The following is a 17215-nucleotide window of genomic DNA, read 5'->3' on the forward strand; positions in this document are numbered from 1 at the left end:
TCAATTATAGTCACTATTGTGAATTGACACCATAAAACAGCAGGGTTTGCACTGCAATGGACAGTCATTATTGGCAAATTTTCTCCACATGTGTAGGCTATGCATGTGGAAAGTATTCTTACCGGACAAAGGTGCCAATCATAGTACTTAGCTTGGTTTATCCCTATTTGGTTAGTGTAGTGTTAAACCCCTTTCCCACATGGAATCCATAACATTGCTGGATAAAAAAAGCTCTTTATGAAGAAGTTCTGAATGGTGTCTGATCCCACATTACATGACTAACGGATACAGTGCGTAATGCTTGCGCGAGAGATGTCTAAAGCAATACAATACTAGCCATTTGGGGATGATAAATTGGGACTTCTACCACTTGGAAATTTTCAACTGAGCGACTGTTAATGCACACATGTCCCTGTAACTGAGAACACAACATCAAATCGGAAACTTTAATTCACACTTATGCTGCGGATGAACCGAGTAAATGGTACTAGATCGAGAGTGGGTACATTTACAGAACAAAGTTTTACGGAAATCGACACAGGCTCTTGTTCCCCAAATTTTCACCAATATGGAACATTGCCAGTGGATTAACGGCTTTATGTGCAATTGGGAAAGGGGCTTCACTACTGCCATCTGTGTGTACAATGGTCAGACTGCTGTCTGTCTGTATGTATGTCTGTGATACAATAGCTCTTCCCCCTGTCCCACTGTCTCCATTTCTCCTCTCATCTCCTTAGATACCTACCCGACAGGCGTGTTCTATAATTAAAGAGACCTTTCAGTATCTAAGTACAGTCGCACGCGCGCACACACACACACACACACACACACACACACACACACACACACACACACACACACACACACACACACACACACACCCCTCTCTGGCATGGCCTTCCTTTACAGGAAGCCAGGAGTTGGGGGATCAGTGGGAGGGGAAAAGAGAGAGGACGGATAAATCCATTGGGCGCAAATTGTAAATCATCCCAGCAGGGTGTAACTTCCAGGAAGGACAAAGTGTTGTAGTACAGTACGGCAGTCATATTTCTCTCAGAGACATAATAGAGATACATGCTTTTATTCTCTCTCTGTCTATCTGTCTGTCTGTCTGTCTGTCTGTCTCTCTCTCACTGTCTGTCTGTCTCACGCGCACGAACACACACACACACATACACACACACACACACACACACACACACACACACACACACACACACACACACACACACACACACACACACACACACACACACACTCAACCCACTTGCTTCTTGGTGGTAGAGTGATAAATGTATTCATGGATACCAGGCAGTCGTTCATAATATTCAGCATGCATATAGGGTAGCACGCAAGACGGGGAAATAATGCACGTAGGAATTCATACATATGCAATTGTGATGCTGTTACGGTGCAACACTTTCCTCAGCCATGTGGTTGCAAAGCTCTAACTGCTACCGTTGATGTGGGAAAAAAAGATTTTTCAGCACAAGACGTGAAGAAGAGCCGCACGCACACACATACACATACACACTCGCATATATCTACTCTTTCTAAGTACCATACTGAATACCAGACTATAAAAGACAGACACAGTTCATTTCTTTAACCACATTAGCCCTGGCATTCTATTTTCTTGGTCCATAGGTTAGAATATGATTACGGTAATTTACATCTTTAAATTAATAGTCCATTAATTAAAAATTTGCACAAACGAGTTTTATCCAGTTTTTTTATTTGTATTTATATTAACATTGCTGAAGGTTCAGACATGTCTGCTGCAAGTCTTTGCATACGACAAACATTTAGCAATTCTAACACACATTTACAATCAGTACAGTATGTTTGACATTTGTCAACTGCCCAACAAGGGGTTCTTATTTGTCCCTCCAGTCTTAAAAATGTCCCCTGTTGTAAAATGTAAAATTTTCCACTGTTGTAAGATGTAAATCTTTTTTTAATATACTCTATTCATGCGGTCGATTGGCTCATTGAAAATGTATTATTTCTGTCATGTCCTTATAATTGTCAGTTATTCAGCTTTTCTCATTATGTCCACGTAATCGTCCGCTATAATTCTGCGTTTCACATCTTGTGAAACATCCTGTATCCGTCTGTAGCAATAGATTACATGATTTCTGCATGTTTTCGTGATCCATATTTTGTCTTTAGTTGGAATGAACGACTGAAAAGGAATGGTGCAGTGTGATCAAAAAGCAATGTGTGTTGTGTAAGTAACAGTACAAGTAACTGATCCTGTATAGTCACACAGATTAAGCAGATAGACATTACAAGCTCATCATTTGTACGGTAGTGTTTCCTTACGTCCAACAGAAGACACTAGTAGTGTAATGATGGCCCTCAGAGCAGACAGGCAGACACTGGGGTAGTCTAATGAATATGTGAATGAATTGGCTGTCCGTCAGCTGGCTGCGACTTGGTTAAGTTGCAGGGAATCAATGGCAGACAGAACAAGGCTAATCTGTATCGATGGACTGGAGAAGGATTGCACACATGCTCACTCACTGTGGTCACTTACTGTGGTCACTCACAGGTCAAATCGTGTGTGTGTGTGTGTGTGTGTGTGTGTGTCACAAGGTTATTAGAGTTAACTGAAACAAATGTGAGAAAAATCGATGAATGAAATCTATTCATTAAAATGAAAAGTAAAACTACAGTGTGAGTAATGTGTGTGAGAAAAACAAGCTACATTTAAAATATTGGCTTTAAAACTATTGAAAAAAGAAGGAAAAAAATTATTACAGTTGTATGTCTCTGCCAACCAGTTGTACTTTAGATCCATGTCTGTCCAGAGTCATATCATACAGTATATTGGGAAGACTTTGAAGGATTTTAATAAAAGGTGTTACAATAGGCGTATTTTTGGCCAAATAAGTTATCACTATATTGGCATGTATAAAAGTTTTGCGATGTCACAGTGATCCTGACCTTTGACCCCTGGTTACCAAATTATAATCGGTTCATCCTTTGGTCGAATGGAGGTTCTGTTCTTGAGATTCACGAGAATGGGATGGATTGATGGACAAACAAACGGACGTGCAGGTGGACAAACTGAAAACATAGTGCCTCTGGCTGCGGCTGTCGCTGACAGTTGCATGAAAATAAAATGAATAATATTAACTGATTCACTGCCAATCACGTAGATCTACGCAAACCTATTTAAAGCCGCCACGTGCCAATCGCGTAGATCTACGTGAAGTGATTTTTTTTTTTTTTTTTTTTTTTCAATTTGACCCAAAGACCAAGGAGATATGATTGTTCAAAGATCTAGACTCCTATCCACTTCCTTGTTAACTTAAAACTTTAAAATTCTGTATCTCGGCTCCTGAGTACTTTATTTTTTTCAATGAAAAACTCTGGCACTGGCTAAAAAAATATGAAAATACCTCTGGCACTTAATGGGTTAAAACAAAAGTAGCCAACAACTTACAAATGAAACTGAAAAAGAAAAAAGAAAATCATCCGCGCGTGTGCGCGCGTGTGTGTTTATGCATGTCTGAGTTGGAAACTTTGCATCTGATTAATTCAAATAATCACGCACCAGCATAGAAATAATATTTGTTCAGTATGTTGGTACATGCTTCTATAGCGTCATTCAGCTGTGGTGCTCCAGAGAAAATATGAAATAACAATATAAGATTCGACAGTTGATCTATTAAACTCTAAAGGCCTGATTATACTTAGCACATCGGTGTAGCCGCGAGAGTCTGTGGACAGCGTACGCGTTAATGAGCAAGACCAACAAGGCACAACCTCCTCTTGAAGATCTTGTGCCATGGCAAGAGGTCAAATATGATGGTCATCGGCCTCATAGTTTGCAAGATTAGCTGCAGACACACACAGCATACACACACACACACACACACACACAGGCGAAAGCATGATCTCCTGGCGAAGATAAGTAGATCTGACACATGGTACAATTTGGTGGTCAAAGCTCAATGCTGGCGATGAGCTGCATGGCTCATCTATGCACACCCCAAGATTGCACTTGTAATGTGTTTGTTGCCAGGTAATGGGTAAAGTAAGTCAGAACTGGCATTGTGCCATGAATTGTGGAGATGTGTGCCCCACTATGCCTTCATTGTTCATGACTCACTCAAACATGATTTGCTTCAGCAGGCAGCCTTATTTTTAACCCAGGAGAGAAAAAAGTGTGTGCGCGCACACACATATAGCACCAATAACTTTAATGACTTGTTTTCTCTCATGTGTTGTCTCATTGCTTGTTTTTGCACCCCCCCCCCCATCTCTGTCTGGCTTCCCCCTCTCTGTTTTGTTCTTCTTTCTTTTCTCTCCATCCTGCCTTTCTCTCTCCCCTTGTCGCCTCATTTATACTTGGTTGTGCGCCGTGTCGCACACTGGAAATAGAAGATCTACAAGCTCACAACGCATCGTGCTGCGGCACGTTGTGACCTTTTTTTTATTTTTGGTGCGTGACACCTGCACGCAATACAAATCACCCTTCACAATCTGCCTCTCTATAGTTCCATCTCAATCTACCTCATGACATTCCTCCTTTTATATTGTCCACTCCCCCACACCCTGTCCATCAGTGGTCCTTCCTCTACCTGTCGTCGCCCAATGTTCCATCATCTCCTCCTCTTCTGTCCTTGTCTTCCCTCCAATAAAAATAAAAAACCCTGAGAAAGTTAGAGCTCATCATAAACTCAACCGCGTAACACAGAACTTACTCGAACCTCTGAAGCAGAGCTGTTTCCCTCACACATACTGGTAACTGTCAAAATAATGGACACTCTTCCCTGCTTCTCGCCCAGCCAAGCAGAAAGTAGATGAACGTGTAGGTGTTGCTTTAAAAAAAAGAGAAAAAAAAGCAGAAGAAATAGTTGCAGAGGCTGTGTGGAGAAGACAGCCTTCCTCTTTTCCTAACCATGTTTTGCATTGTCTTCCCAGCCAAACAGAAGCTGGAGGATCGTCTCGCTGCCGCAGCAAGGGAGAAACTGGCCCAGGCCTCCAAGGAATCCAAGGAGAAACAGCTGCAGGCAGAGAGGAAGAGGAAGGCCGCTCTGTTCCTCCAGAACCTCCGCGGACCCCTCACTGGAGAGCCTGAAGCCAAGAGAGCAGAGGTAGACACCACATCACATGTGGAGTGGTTGGATGGTTGTGGGGGTTTATTTCCTTTTTGTTTTCATAATCATTACGCAGTGGCCATAAACAATAATTTTGTGGAAAAACAAGAATTTAACCACATGAGCTCTAGTGTTCCTATTCTGGGCATGTAATAAAATAGGCAAAAATACAGTAGCTGTGCTGCGACATGTTTGTAGATTGGCTATTTCCGGCGAAGATATTTGATGTACAGAGAAAAAAGGAGGGGAACAAGTATAGACTCCTGGGGGACCGCGGTCAACAAAGCTGCACTCAGTAGCTTTCATGTCCTACCCCGGATTCAAACCCGAATTCAAGTCTCCTGTGCGAGTGCTGAACCTTTTTCCACTGAGCTAATAGAGCCTGCCTGCTTGCTCATGGGAGATATTGAATTCTGACCTTCGGGCAGTAGCACTTCAACAGTCAACCAGTCATATCAAACCAGACACAGGATCTAAATGTAAATAGAAGAACAAGGAGACCAAATACAACCACAAGGAGACCAAATACAACCACCCCAATTGTATAAGTTATACTGTATTATTACACGGCTAGGTTGAATGCTTGATTCGGATTGGTCAATCACTGAATTCAGCTGTGTGTTATTTCTGGATAATGACCGATGAGCTCAATAACAGACCGCTGTCTAATCAAAGGCTCAGAGCACCTGCTGCGCTGTTTGATTTTGTGCCGTATCCAACACGGCAGCCATGTAAACAAAGGCACAATGTCATTTACAGCTAAACATTGCTCTCAAGAATGTTTTTGAAAACATTTCAAGCGAGAAATTGACAATGCAGTAACCAAAAATGTATTCTATTTGATCAACACATGCTGTTGTTCTCCAAGGCGACAGTGTTGCGCTGGATGGATGGCCGCACCTGGCATAAATTAATGAAATACTTTCATTACCGTAAGCAAGGAAATACTTTATTTTGTTGTTACTTTTCGGTCAATGTATTCATTTATTTATTAAGTAGCCATGTAATAAGCGGAATAATTGACGGCGAGGCGGTCATTGTTTAGACTTCAGGATTATTAAACCCCTTGGCTTCGCCTCAGGGTTTATTTCTCAACAATGACCGCCTTGCCGTCAATTATCCCTTGCATAATATATCACAGTAGAGACTACGCAACACCCATGCAAACCAACAATTTATTAGTAATATTAAAATTGGCTGGTGTTTGCATGGCAGTGTCCCATGGGGTATAATAACAAAGAAAATAAAAAATCCATAAAGTTAGTAGCCTTGTATATCTCTAATTTTATTTTATTTATTTGTATTTTTATTATTTGTGTTCCCCTGCTTGTGACAGACATGACATGACATGCTAAGTTACCTGTATAAAGGGGTGTCTGTTGATCCTCCTATAGCGTGTCGGCATGTTGTTGGTGCTTTTCCCTGAGTCTGCACGCCTCCATGCACACTTCTGCCTGAAGTGGGTGGGTGGATGTTTGGATGAGTTTCCTTGTCTTCCTGTGTCTTTGCCTGTGTGCTACTATGCATGATGCACCCCACAAGTGATTCCAGGAAATGGTAAACAACTTATTGTGGTCGCTGGTAGTCATGTATTTCTGCTGTCCATTGTATTGTCAGTTCAAATCAAATCAAAGTTTATTTATATAGCACATTTAACATGACCAGGTCAATCAAAGTGCTGTACAGGTAAAAAAAAAACAGAAAGCAAACAATGCAATATAAACAGACAATAGCATGCAATGAAATAAGCACAAACAAACTGCACTTAGTAAACCGGACCTGAGTTGCCTTTGTACTTGGTCCCTGATGCTTGGATTCAAGTGGTTAACTACTTAAGCCCTATTATACGTTGTTGCATATAACTTACGGAAATAGTGGATATACAAGCAAGCTCACAAGTCACAACGCGTCTCGTCATGACACGCTGTGAGCTTCCAAAAAATCTATTAAAAAAATAGACGTTTTGGAAAAAGCTTGATTTCTTCTTTTTTCTCTTTTCCTTTTTTTTTCTTTTTCGTGTGCCCGAATTAGGGATGCCAGGGTTCATGTGGTTAAACATTGTTTCCTTTCCCCCTCATTTAACGGTTTAAAGAAGTAGACTGCAGCTGATCTTTTGGGCAAAATTTGTCAATCAGTTAGTTGTCATTTTCTCCTGCTGTTATATCTGCCTTTTATCATTGCACTGCTACCGGAGCGACTGCTTGCAGTTAATTAGCTCAAATCATCCATCAGACAGTGAACACAGAGTTAGAGCTGTCACTTTTTTTCTTTCTTTCTTTTCAAAATTCTGAATTATTTCATTTTCTCTTTGACAGCTGATATCCGATGATGGAAAGTCTGAAATGATACTGGAATTTCTCTGTCACACTGATATACTCGGATTCCCTGTGTGTTTGTGTATGTGTGCTGTGTGAATGTGCAGAATGCAGATAGACCTATACAACAGACAGACGGCAAACGAACTTGATTCCTTTTCAGTTTCAGACCATGTGGGCGCTCACGTGGGGCAGTGGTAAACTACCAGTCTATGCTGTACAATTGGATATTTGACGATTGGATAAGTTTGGGGGAGGTAGCGACTCCTACGGGCTTGGGCGACACTTGTCAGTGGGTGTTGTTGAATGGGAATAGCAGGACAGGGTCACTACATCCTCCCGGTGGGGGCTCCTCACTGGCAGGTGAGCCAGTAGGGTACACTAGCAATGGCAAACCACAGACGTGTGGGCAGGGTTAATTGGCATAGTGACTGAATTGGAAGGATAAAAAAAGTGGTAAAATAATTGCCTGCTCTAGATTTAGAAATAAATAACTGCAACCATGCCGCTAATAAGCTGCTCTGTCGTTCTGACAGTCAGTGCAACATTTCCAAGTGCAAACCGAGAACTGGTCAAACCCTATCAGGGATTATGTTTGTTACCTCGTAAAAAAAAAATTTTCTTCACCGATCCTCTGCGTTTGAAGTTCTCTCGTGCACCTGCACCTGTGTGTACATGCGTGTGTGCTTGCATGCTTATGCATGTGTGAATGTCTGGCCGTATTGATAGTAGCTTTCCTGGTGAGTTTCCCGGCCATGCATTAGGAGATTAAGACATGAATGTCTGGTCCCCCGAGAAGCCCTCTTCATCTTCATCAGCCTACCGAGAGAAACGGACCTTAATTGGTGCTGCTGACACTAATGCACACTTCCTGGAGCTTCCCCCTTGTGTGTGTGTGTGTGTGTGTCACATTGCGATGCTCATAGGCTCTGTGATTAGAAAGCAATGCTTTGATGGAGTGTATACACAAACGCGTGCACACACACACACACACACACACGAGTGCGTGCGCGCCCACACACACACACGCATGAATGGCTGTATGCAGTTGTATACCGTCGCTGTTGGATGGAACTCTTGTATTTCCAAAACCGTTACTTTTCAGGAGATGGAAAAAATATGAACCTGCGTTCCAATCTGATCCAATGTAGTGACTATTTTAATTTTATCCTTGGTTAACTATTTTTGAAACCCACAGACAGACTTTAAAACATTGAACATTTTTCAAAAGTAGCGGAAATAGACAATCTGAAATCTTGTGAGCTTGTAGATGGCCTATTTTCTTGACTTTTGTGCAACAAAGTAATAATTCTTCGCACAATAAGAATTCAATTTACGAAAAAAACATTAAAAGTTGAAATATGGAGATACAATGTTTCTGCCCGACAGCAAGGTAACTGCGGATGTGTTGGGACCGCTGCATCTGTTACCTGGCTCTTAATGAGCCATGCTGACTGAATGGCACGCGGCATCTCTGTGCGTATTTGCATTAAACAAAAAAACCTTAAGTAAGTTCTATCCCTAAAGCCTGAAGTTTTATCCCCTAATGATTGCCTCTTCGCCTTACATAAAGTTACATAAAACTATTTTTCCTCCATCCTTATCTTGCAGCTAAGGGAACATCCTCGTATCATAACATCAGCATTTTCTATTGCGAGAAAGTAAAAATCTGTTATGCTTGAGATACTGCCACAAGCTTTCTCCAGGCAGTGCCACTGAATGGAGCTGAAAGGCTGTTTTACCCAAATAAGTCATGACTTGGTTTTGACAGACTGCCGACTGGACCCATGAGGCTTTGCATCATGAAACTGGTCCAAAACGGTATTTTAAAGATGCACTTTCTGTTTGATGACACATCGTTCATCTAGAGAACCAGCAAAGGCTATAAGTAAGCACCTGCCGTAGGCAAGGGACAGAGATGAGGTAGATTTTTGTAGAAAGGGCCATATATTGGACATGTAACTTTCTGTACATTTTGAAATCCATTTCATTCTCTTACAGTACATGTCTAAACATCACATCTGTTTCTGCATCAAATTTTGCGTGCTGGCGAAAGGTTACACACTTTGGCTCATTTTGGCCATCTTACTTAACATAGGCCAGCATAGTGTCTGCTACACGATACTATTCGATTGTAGCCCCGCATTTCTGACATTGCCAAAGCTTTGTCCAAGCCTAGGTCTCCATGGATCGCTCGTAAATGCCCATCCCTGGCCCTCTCGCACTTGAAGACATAAGCCCCCAAACCATTGTTTATGAGGAACAATTTTGTCTGGGATGGCCTTAAGACAAAATCATGTCTGCAGACAACTGAACACATTGTTTCTCCCTTCTTTCATATGTCATTCACTCGCGAGCACACATGTGCACACACACACACACATGCATGCACGCACGCACACACACACTCTCTTAGTCATGAGCCTCACATTATCGCTTAAAATGTTATACTTAATGTTTTAGTGGACTCAGTGCTTATGTCTTGTTGTATTGCTTCTAGGCCTGGATACTGCTCTGCTTCTCTCTTATCCCCAATAGGCTGAGAAAAGAGATTTACACAGGCGTCAGGGAAATAATGATGGCCTTTTACCGAACCCCATTCTACTGTAGGAGATGCATCTCTCGACATCCTCTCACTGCATTACATTCTCAGTGTAACTCCTCCTCACTCCCCTCCAAGGCATTCTATCTCCCTTCCTCTGACTTATTTTTCTCTCGTTTGCTTTGCAACGTTCAAGTGATTTTTTTTCTCCAAATCCATTCATCCATAAATCTTTCTCAGACATAGGCGGAGGATTGGCAGCATTTATCCTTCCTTTTAAGGATAGATTTCCCTAATTTCCTCCCAACGGAGTGGTTTTAGACTCATTTGAAGGTTCACTCAAGTAAACCATCATCTGAACAACACGCTGTCATCATCTACAATTTAACTATGATGTGGTGTTTATACTGATTGAGTGTACCGCATAGTTTGGTTTGATTATATTAAACTGATTATAGCTGTTTCCTACGGTTATTACCTACAACATCAAATGGTTGATGTTGACAATTAAGTCTTTCTCCCCACGGTAAAAGACAAACGCAAAGGCTATCTCCAGTAGCTTTCGTTTTCTGCAATTATGTCTCGTGTGATGGCCACCTACAAAGCTCTTGTCTCCTGTTGTGCTTGTTGACGGTTACAGTTGTCTCCTGCAGTGGCTGTCATACACAACAGCAGTCTTAAGTTGTTGTTTTTTAGTCCCATGTCTCCAATATTTACTGCTGCATACAATGGCAGTATTCTGTTGTTGTTGTTGTTGTCGCTGCCACTGCAACAAAACCTGGAGACAGCGATAAAGCCCGAACTTCTTGTCCTTGTCCTGCTGTAAATAAGGGATGTTTATTCTCCCTCATCAAAGCACATTATTCAGTGCCCAGAGACGGGCTTATTTTTACTGAAAAAGGTTTTACAACAGGGAGAGGCACTGCCTGTATATACAATGAAATGTATATAGGCAGAGCATAGGAGCAAAGAAATTCCGCTTGCAGAGCTTCGAATCTCCCATGACTTTTGCTAACAGTTGTAATAACTGTCGTTCCCAAAATACTACTTCACACCGAGACTTTTTGCTGCTGCAAATAGTTTTTTTTGTCCCACAGAACACACATTTTTATACAAGTTACATTTTATGTTATTCAAAGTTGGATGTGTTGGTGCTTACTCGCCCACGGTTCACCCACAGCCACTCAGCCATACCCTGCGGGTCTGTTTGTGTGCATTGTGTTAATGTTGATTCATTGCATGTCAGCGAATGTTTTAGTGCTAACAGGGAGGGGTCAGAAGGCTCGTCGCTCGTTCTCGTATCTCAGTTCATCCTCATAAAAGTGCAAGAGTTTGAATAAACACTATTGATGATATTCACATGGCTCTTATGTCATACTACTCAGGGGAAACTGCTTGCCAATTTGTCCAATGCTGGTAAAGCATCGGAGAGCTTCACCTTTGAACAAACACTATTGATGATATTCACATGGCTCTTATGTCATACTACTCATGGGAAACTGCATGACAATTCTTCCAATGCGGCTAAAGCATCGGAGAGCTGCACCAATAGGTCTGTGTAGGCTGCATTAATTTTTCAATATGCACTCAGTAGGGAAAGGTCCTATTGCACACCTACAGGGACAGGTGCGTACGAGCAGGGAACCAGTGCAACATGAATAAAAAAGGAAGTCCCGCCCACACTGTCTTCACTTATAGGAGTAGTTTATTAGGCTACAACGTTTAGGTCTAAACGATCGTCATCAGGTCCATCATCAATGTCCTGATGAAGGTTGTTTAGACCGAAACGTTGTAGCCTAATAAACTACTCCTGTAAGTGAAGACGGTGTGCGAGACTTCCTTTTTATTCAATACTAGAAGTTCGGGCCGCTACGCTACACGTCTAGCGTGACGCGTCGTCCACTTCGCATCGCAGATCCACCTTACAGCCACCTCACAGTGAGAGAGAGAGTGTTGTGTGAAAGTAGGGCAAAGTCGCTTATGATTTTCAGACATGGCAACGCTGTGGTGAAAAGTAAGGCAAATGCGCGTATAATCAGAGGACATGGCAACGCTGAGTGTCCTGTGCTCCCCTCTGTTTCGCGGGTTCCCTGGAGACCCTTGGGGATCCCTGGAGACCTACAGACACGGCGAAGGAAAACTGTAAAGCCACAGCCACGCATGCAAGAGGTTGCACATGAACTCTTCAGCCGCACTGAGGTGCTCCAACACAAACACTCTGACACTCCCCTAAATCCACTCCAGGGTTTGAAAATACCCACTTCACAAAGGGGTGACGTGCATCACCGTTCCAATGACCAAAACGCCACTTCGGGATTTCGCAAAGACCCACAAAAGTGCCGTGGGATAAAAAATCCCCAAAACAACGTTTACATTTTTATTTATTTATTTATTTTTTAAACTGCACATGAACTCTGCACATGAACTCTGCAGCCGCACTGAGGCACTCCAACACAAACACTCTGACGCTCCCCTAAATCCACTCCAGGGACTTCACAAACGGGTGACGTGCATCACCGTTCCAATGACCAAAACTCCACTTCGGGATTTCGCAAAGACCCACAAAAGCTGTGTGGGGGTGGGGGTGTGTGTGGAGCACAGCGTTGGCTCGCGGTCTTTCGGTTTCGCTCGGCGCTGGTCGGTGCTGACGCTAGGGAACAACATGGTCTACCCGTAATGTTGTGAGTTTGTGCTGGACGCAATTAATTATGCTCCGAGGAGGCAAATGTGTGGTGAGCAATGAAAAGTAGCCTACGCCACCCGTAAATTAATCGCGCGTGTTGTGGCTTGTTGTTAGTCACATGTGATATGTTGTTGTTGTGTTTAGTGCGAAAATGATGACGGTACTTCTCTCCAATGTATTAGAGGATGCACTCAACCACTGATTGGCTCTCATATTAAAATTCTTAAGTGCGGATACAAATAAATAGCCTTGATTAATATTTTGTCTTTGCCGTATAGTAATTTTGCACTGAAAGAATTGTTGATGTGAGTAAGTATTAATTGGCCTTAAGGCTAGTGAGTTAATGTGACACTATTGGCCCTATTTTGGCGACACAAGGCGCATAGCACACGGTGATAACTGCATCTTGGGTGTGTCCACGCCAATTTTGGTAGTTAGGCGGCACACAGTCTGGATGCGCAGTCCCAGTCACATATTATATCAAGCATAAGATAGCACATCTCCTCGCCATTTCTCTCTGTTTTGTGAAATTTTATGAATAACACACCCATGAGCGCTAAATAGGCGCAAGATTATTTGATATTTAGACAACGGGGGCGCAAGAGGTAAATATGAGACCTGCGCCATTTGTAGGATAGCGCTGCATTTCTCCGGACGGAAGATGGGGCCCGATGAGGTGATGCACATACATAAAGGATGATGGGTTAGATTCCAGGTGGGGATATCCAACCAGTACTGTATACTGTAGGACCCCTGAGGCACAGCCCCATCATTATCTATGTAATATGACAACAAGATCAAAGGAGCCTTTCCAGACGCAAGATGCAGTCCAGAGTCACGTTGGTAAAATTACCTCTGTGTGAATGTGGTCAATCAAGTAACGAGGCCCCAAATAATCGTGCAATTAGTTTCAAATCTAACATCAATACACTATTCCCTTTCATCCATGTCTCTTACAGATGTAATGTAATCTCTCTTGTAACAGTATGATGCAACAAACTACTGATAAAGGCTCCTCTTTTTGAAATCACAAATGGATGGACAAGGCAGGAGTCCTTTGTAGTGTAAATGAGGTTTGGTCAAGGACCTTTGATGTAAACCATGGCTCTCTACATGATGAATGCAGTGTGTCAGTTTCTTCTCATGTGGGACCAGTGACTGAGGGGGGGGGGCAAGAAGTTCACCTGTTTCGCCAGGTGGTAGTGGGCGGGGTCGTGTCACCAGTTATATCACTGTACTCCAGCAGTTTTTGAAGTTGCATAGAGTTTTATTTCAAATATTCACTCGATGTCTCGCCTATGGGAGAGCGCCCTCTGGCGTGATCACAGAAGCATTACCTTATAAACTCCAGACAAACCTTTGGCTGGATTCTGACCTCCCTCTGACTGGAGGGCCCGCCCTCCATCCTATATAAGTCAGGGGAGAGTCATTTTCCGTAATTCAGTTTTTCTTCTCGTTCGATCGAGGAAGCACCTTCTCAGTCCACCTTATGGAGTCGGCACGGCGAAAGTCTCATCAGGACAGGATAATATCTTGGACCGCGAGACGCTGCTGACGGTAGGTGTTGACTTTCTTTACAAAACCTGTGACAATATCGCACGGTTCTTCCTAGAGGAACTTAACATGTTCCCTAGTTTTTCTAGCTTAAATTGCTAACGTGTAGTATAGTCTGCTACTTCTCAGTCTAGTAGCCGTGAGCCAGGGGATGAGCCTAATAAGCTCTCCTCAGCCCCACGGGCTGCTAGCCACAGTTAGCCCCGAGCTAGCTAGGAGAAAAACAAACACGCCAGCATAGTCTGCTCGGCCCCCGTGTTTTGTTTTTCCCTCCTCCCTGTTCCGTTCTTCAAGCTTAAAACGCTTAACGTGAACATGGCCTCCGCAGCTCCGAAGAGCCGGACCGGGTCCAACAGAGCCCCGGTCCCGCAGAAAGAGTGCGAGACGCCACCGACTAGCATCATATACTACCAGCTAGCGTAGCGCGTCGTCACCGGGAGCTTAACAAGCTCCCACTAGCGACACTGCTTGCAGGCTATCATGCTAACACAGAGTAAACACGACATCTTAAGATCGTGTTTTTCTCCAGGGTGACTTTTTACCCACGAGCTAACACCGAGTAAACACACCAGCGTCGTCCGCTCTTAGTGTGCTTTCTCTGGGTCAGCGCTGCACGCCACCAACTAGCATCATAGGATACCAGCTAGTTTTTAGCATGTTGTCACCGGTGAGTTTAATAAACTCCCACTAACAACACGTTTGGCAGGCTACAGCAAACACGGCAGCATCTCTGCTTTACATCGTGGTTTTCTCCGAGGTGATTCTTAGCCAAGAGCTAAAACACTGAACAAACACACCAGTGTTTACACTCTTAGTGTGTTTTTTCTCTGGGACAGCCCTGCACGCCACCAACTAGCATAATACGCTACCAGCTAGCTTAGTGCGTTGCCATCGGTGAGCTTAACAAGCTCCCACTAGCAACACGTTACACACTGCGTGCTGACACAGAGTAAACACGACAGCATAACCTGCTTCACATCGTGTTTTCTCTCCGAGGTGGTTTTTAGCCATGAGCTAAACACCGGGCAAACACACCAGCGTCGTCCGCTCCTACTGTGTTCTTTCAGAGACAGCCCTGCACGCCACCAACTAGCATAATATGCTACCAGCTTGCTTAGCACGTTGCCATCGGTAAGCTTAGAGCTCCCACTAGCAACACGTTTTGCACACTGCGTGCTATCACCGAGTAAAACACGACAGCATCACTGCTCCACATCGTGTTTTTCTCTCTAAGGTGGCCTCTTAGCCACGAGCTAAAACCGAGCAAACACACCAGCGTCTTCCGCTCTTAGTGTTTTTCTTTGGGACAGCTCTGCAAGCCACCAGCTAGCATCATAAACTACCAGCTGGGCAGGCTACAGTTAGCTACACGCTAACACCGACATCGTGTTGTTTCTCTGGGACAATAAAAGCTTAGCAAGTTTTTCTCCCATACACGACTCCCCTGTTTTACAGACCTTGCCACAAACAGGCTCCACGCGTGTTGTGAACAATGACCGCTGCAGCCCAGCAACGAAGGGACCCCTGTCCCTCGAAAGAGTGCGGGGTCTGCGGGAATAGAATGTCGTGTCACGACGGACACAACTCATGTGTTATTTGCCTGGGACCGACCCACGCAGCCCGAGGGCCGTGTGAGGAAGGTCCGTTCCGCATAGCATGCGGACTGACTGAACCTAGGTTCGTCAGAAAACGGGCCATACATTTCCAAATGTTTGACCCGGCCATAGGAGTCCACGTCCACCGGGGCGGAGGGGGACGAACCCCCCCAAACCCCGCGAGGCGTCCCTTCTACACCAAGTTAGGAAGAGGACACGGACGAGGCCCAACTACTCCAGGGTACAGAATATGTCCCCTATAACCAGGTCATTGAGCAGGCGATTGGCCAGTAAAACGAGCCTCTCCCCACGACTCATACTCGACCTCGAGTTACCAGCGGCGTAGCCTATGGCCACAGCCGCAGCCAGTATGGGAGAACGGTTTAATGCCTACTCCCGTTGGCAACCAGCACTGGGACAACAGTTGACGTGTCCTGGGCTGAGCCCTACTCTTCCCGCTACCCGTGGAAGAAGGGGTTGCCACACACCTCACGTCAGAAGCCACGGCTCTGACACGAGAGCCCAACTCCATTGCGAAGCACGCGTCGCCTAAACGGCAGGCGCTCCTGCTTGCAACCTACAGGCCAGGGGGGGCACCCTAGCCAGCCAGAGGCAGGCCTCGGGCAGCTACTCTACAAGAGCGAAATAAAGAAAGGAGAGGGACATGGCTGGGACTATGTCAGGAGGAGACGGTGGACACCGCCTCCCCCTCTCTCTCTGGTGGTCCTAGAGTTCTGGTGACCGGGCGGGGCGGGGTGAACACGCTCCACCACCCGATGGAAGGGAGAATGACTTTACACACTATACATTATGTGGATAATGTTGTGTGAATGTAAACATGGGTTACGACTGTAACCCCGGTTCGCTGATACTATGACCAAGATGTCTCCTTATGGCAAGACATCGGAGTGGTTATTAGAAATTGAACCCTCTCTACCTGTTTCTCCAATAAAATTTCAAACCGTTACAGCCTGATTTTCAGGGGCACGGCAAAAAGAAATGAAACAGGACAAAACCAGAACATAAGGGACACGAGCTCGCTACCACAGAGGTCTCACGGACACTTCATGGTAGCGGGGTGAATGCTCGCCATGGGGAGAGGACGATTACGCCCTGTCCCCAAGGGAACGGCTCACGGTCGACTCTGTTCAACCACTATACAGCTGCACTCTATATCCAGGGGATATATACTACAGTTCGCCTCGAGACCTCCCCATGCTAGTGAAAGCTATTTTCTCTTAAGCAGGGGACTGGCGGGCGACTTTCTACAGGAAGACAATTCTCCCTGTTGGGAAAAAGAACTGTACAAGAAATACCCAGAGACCAAGCGAACAGCGGGCTCTACTCGTGCTATTTCCTGGTCAAAAAGAAGGGGGGGGGGCTGCGTCCGATACTGGACCTAAGAGCCCTCAATC

At 44.4% G+C, this 17215-nt stretch overlaps 1 protein-coding gene across 2 annotated transcripts in view; it reads left to right on the plus strand.

The window, feature by feature from the left end:
• The window catches only part of sfswap (splicing factor SWAP), a 107176-nt gene that overhangs the window by 49107 nt on the left and 40854 nt on the right, over positions 1–17215 (plus strand). For both annotated transcript variants that reach the window (XM_080419965.1, XM_080419966.1), the window contains exon 14: positions 4936–5108. In XM_080419965.1, the coding sequence (XP_080276091.1) occupies positions 4936–5108 (173 nt within the window). The remainder of the gene's footprint in view (positions 1–4935; positions 5109–17215) is intronic.

This window comes from Gymnoscopelus braueri (assembly GCF_963280865.1).
Source record: "Gymnoscopelus braueri genome assembly, chromosome: 22".
Lineage (NCBI taxonomy): Eukaryota > Metazoa > Chordata > Actinopteri > Myctophiformes > Myctophidae > Gymnoscopelus > Gymnoscopelus braueri.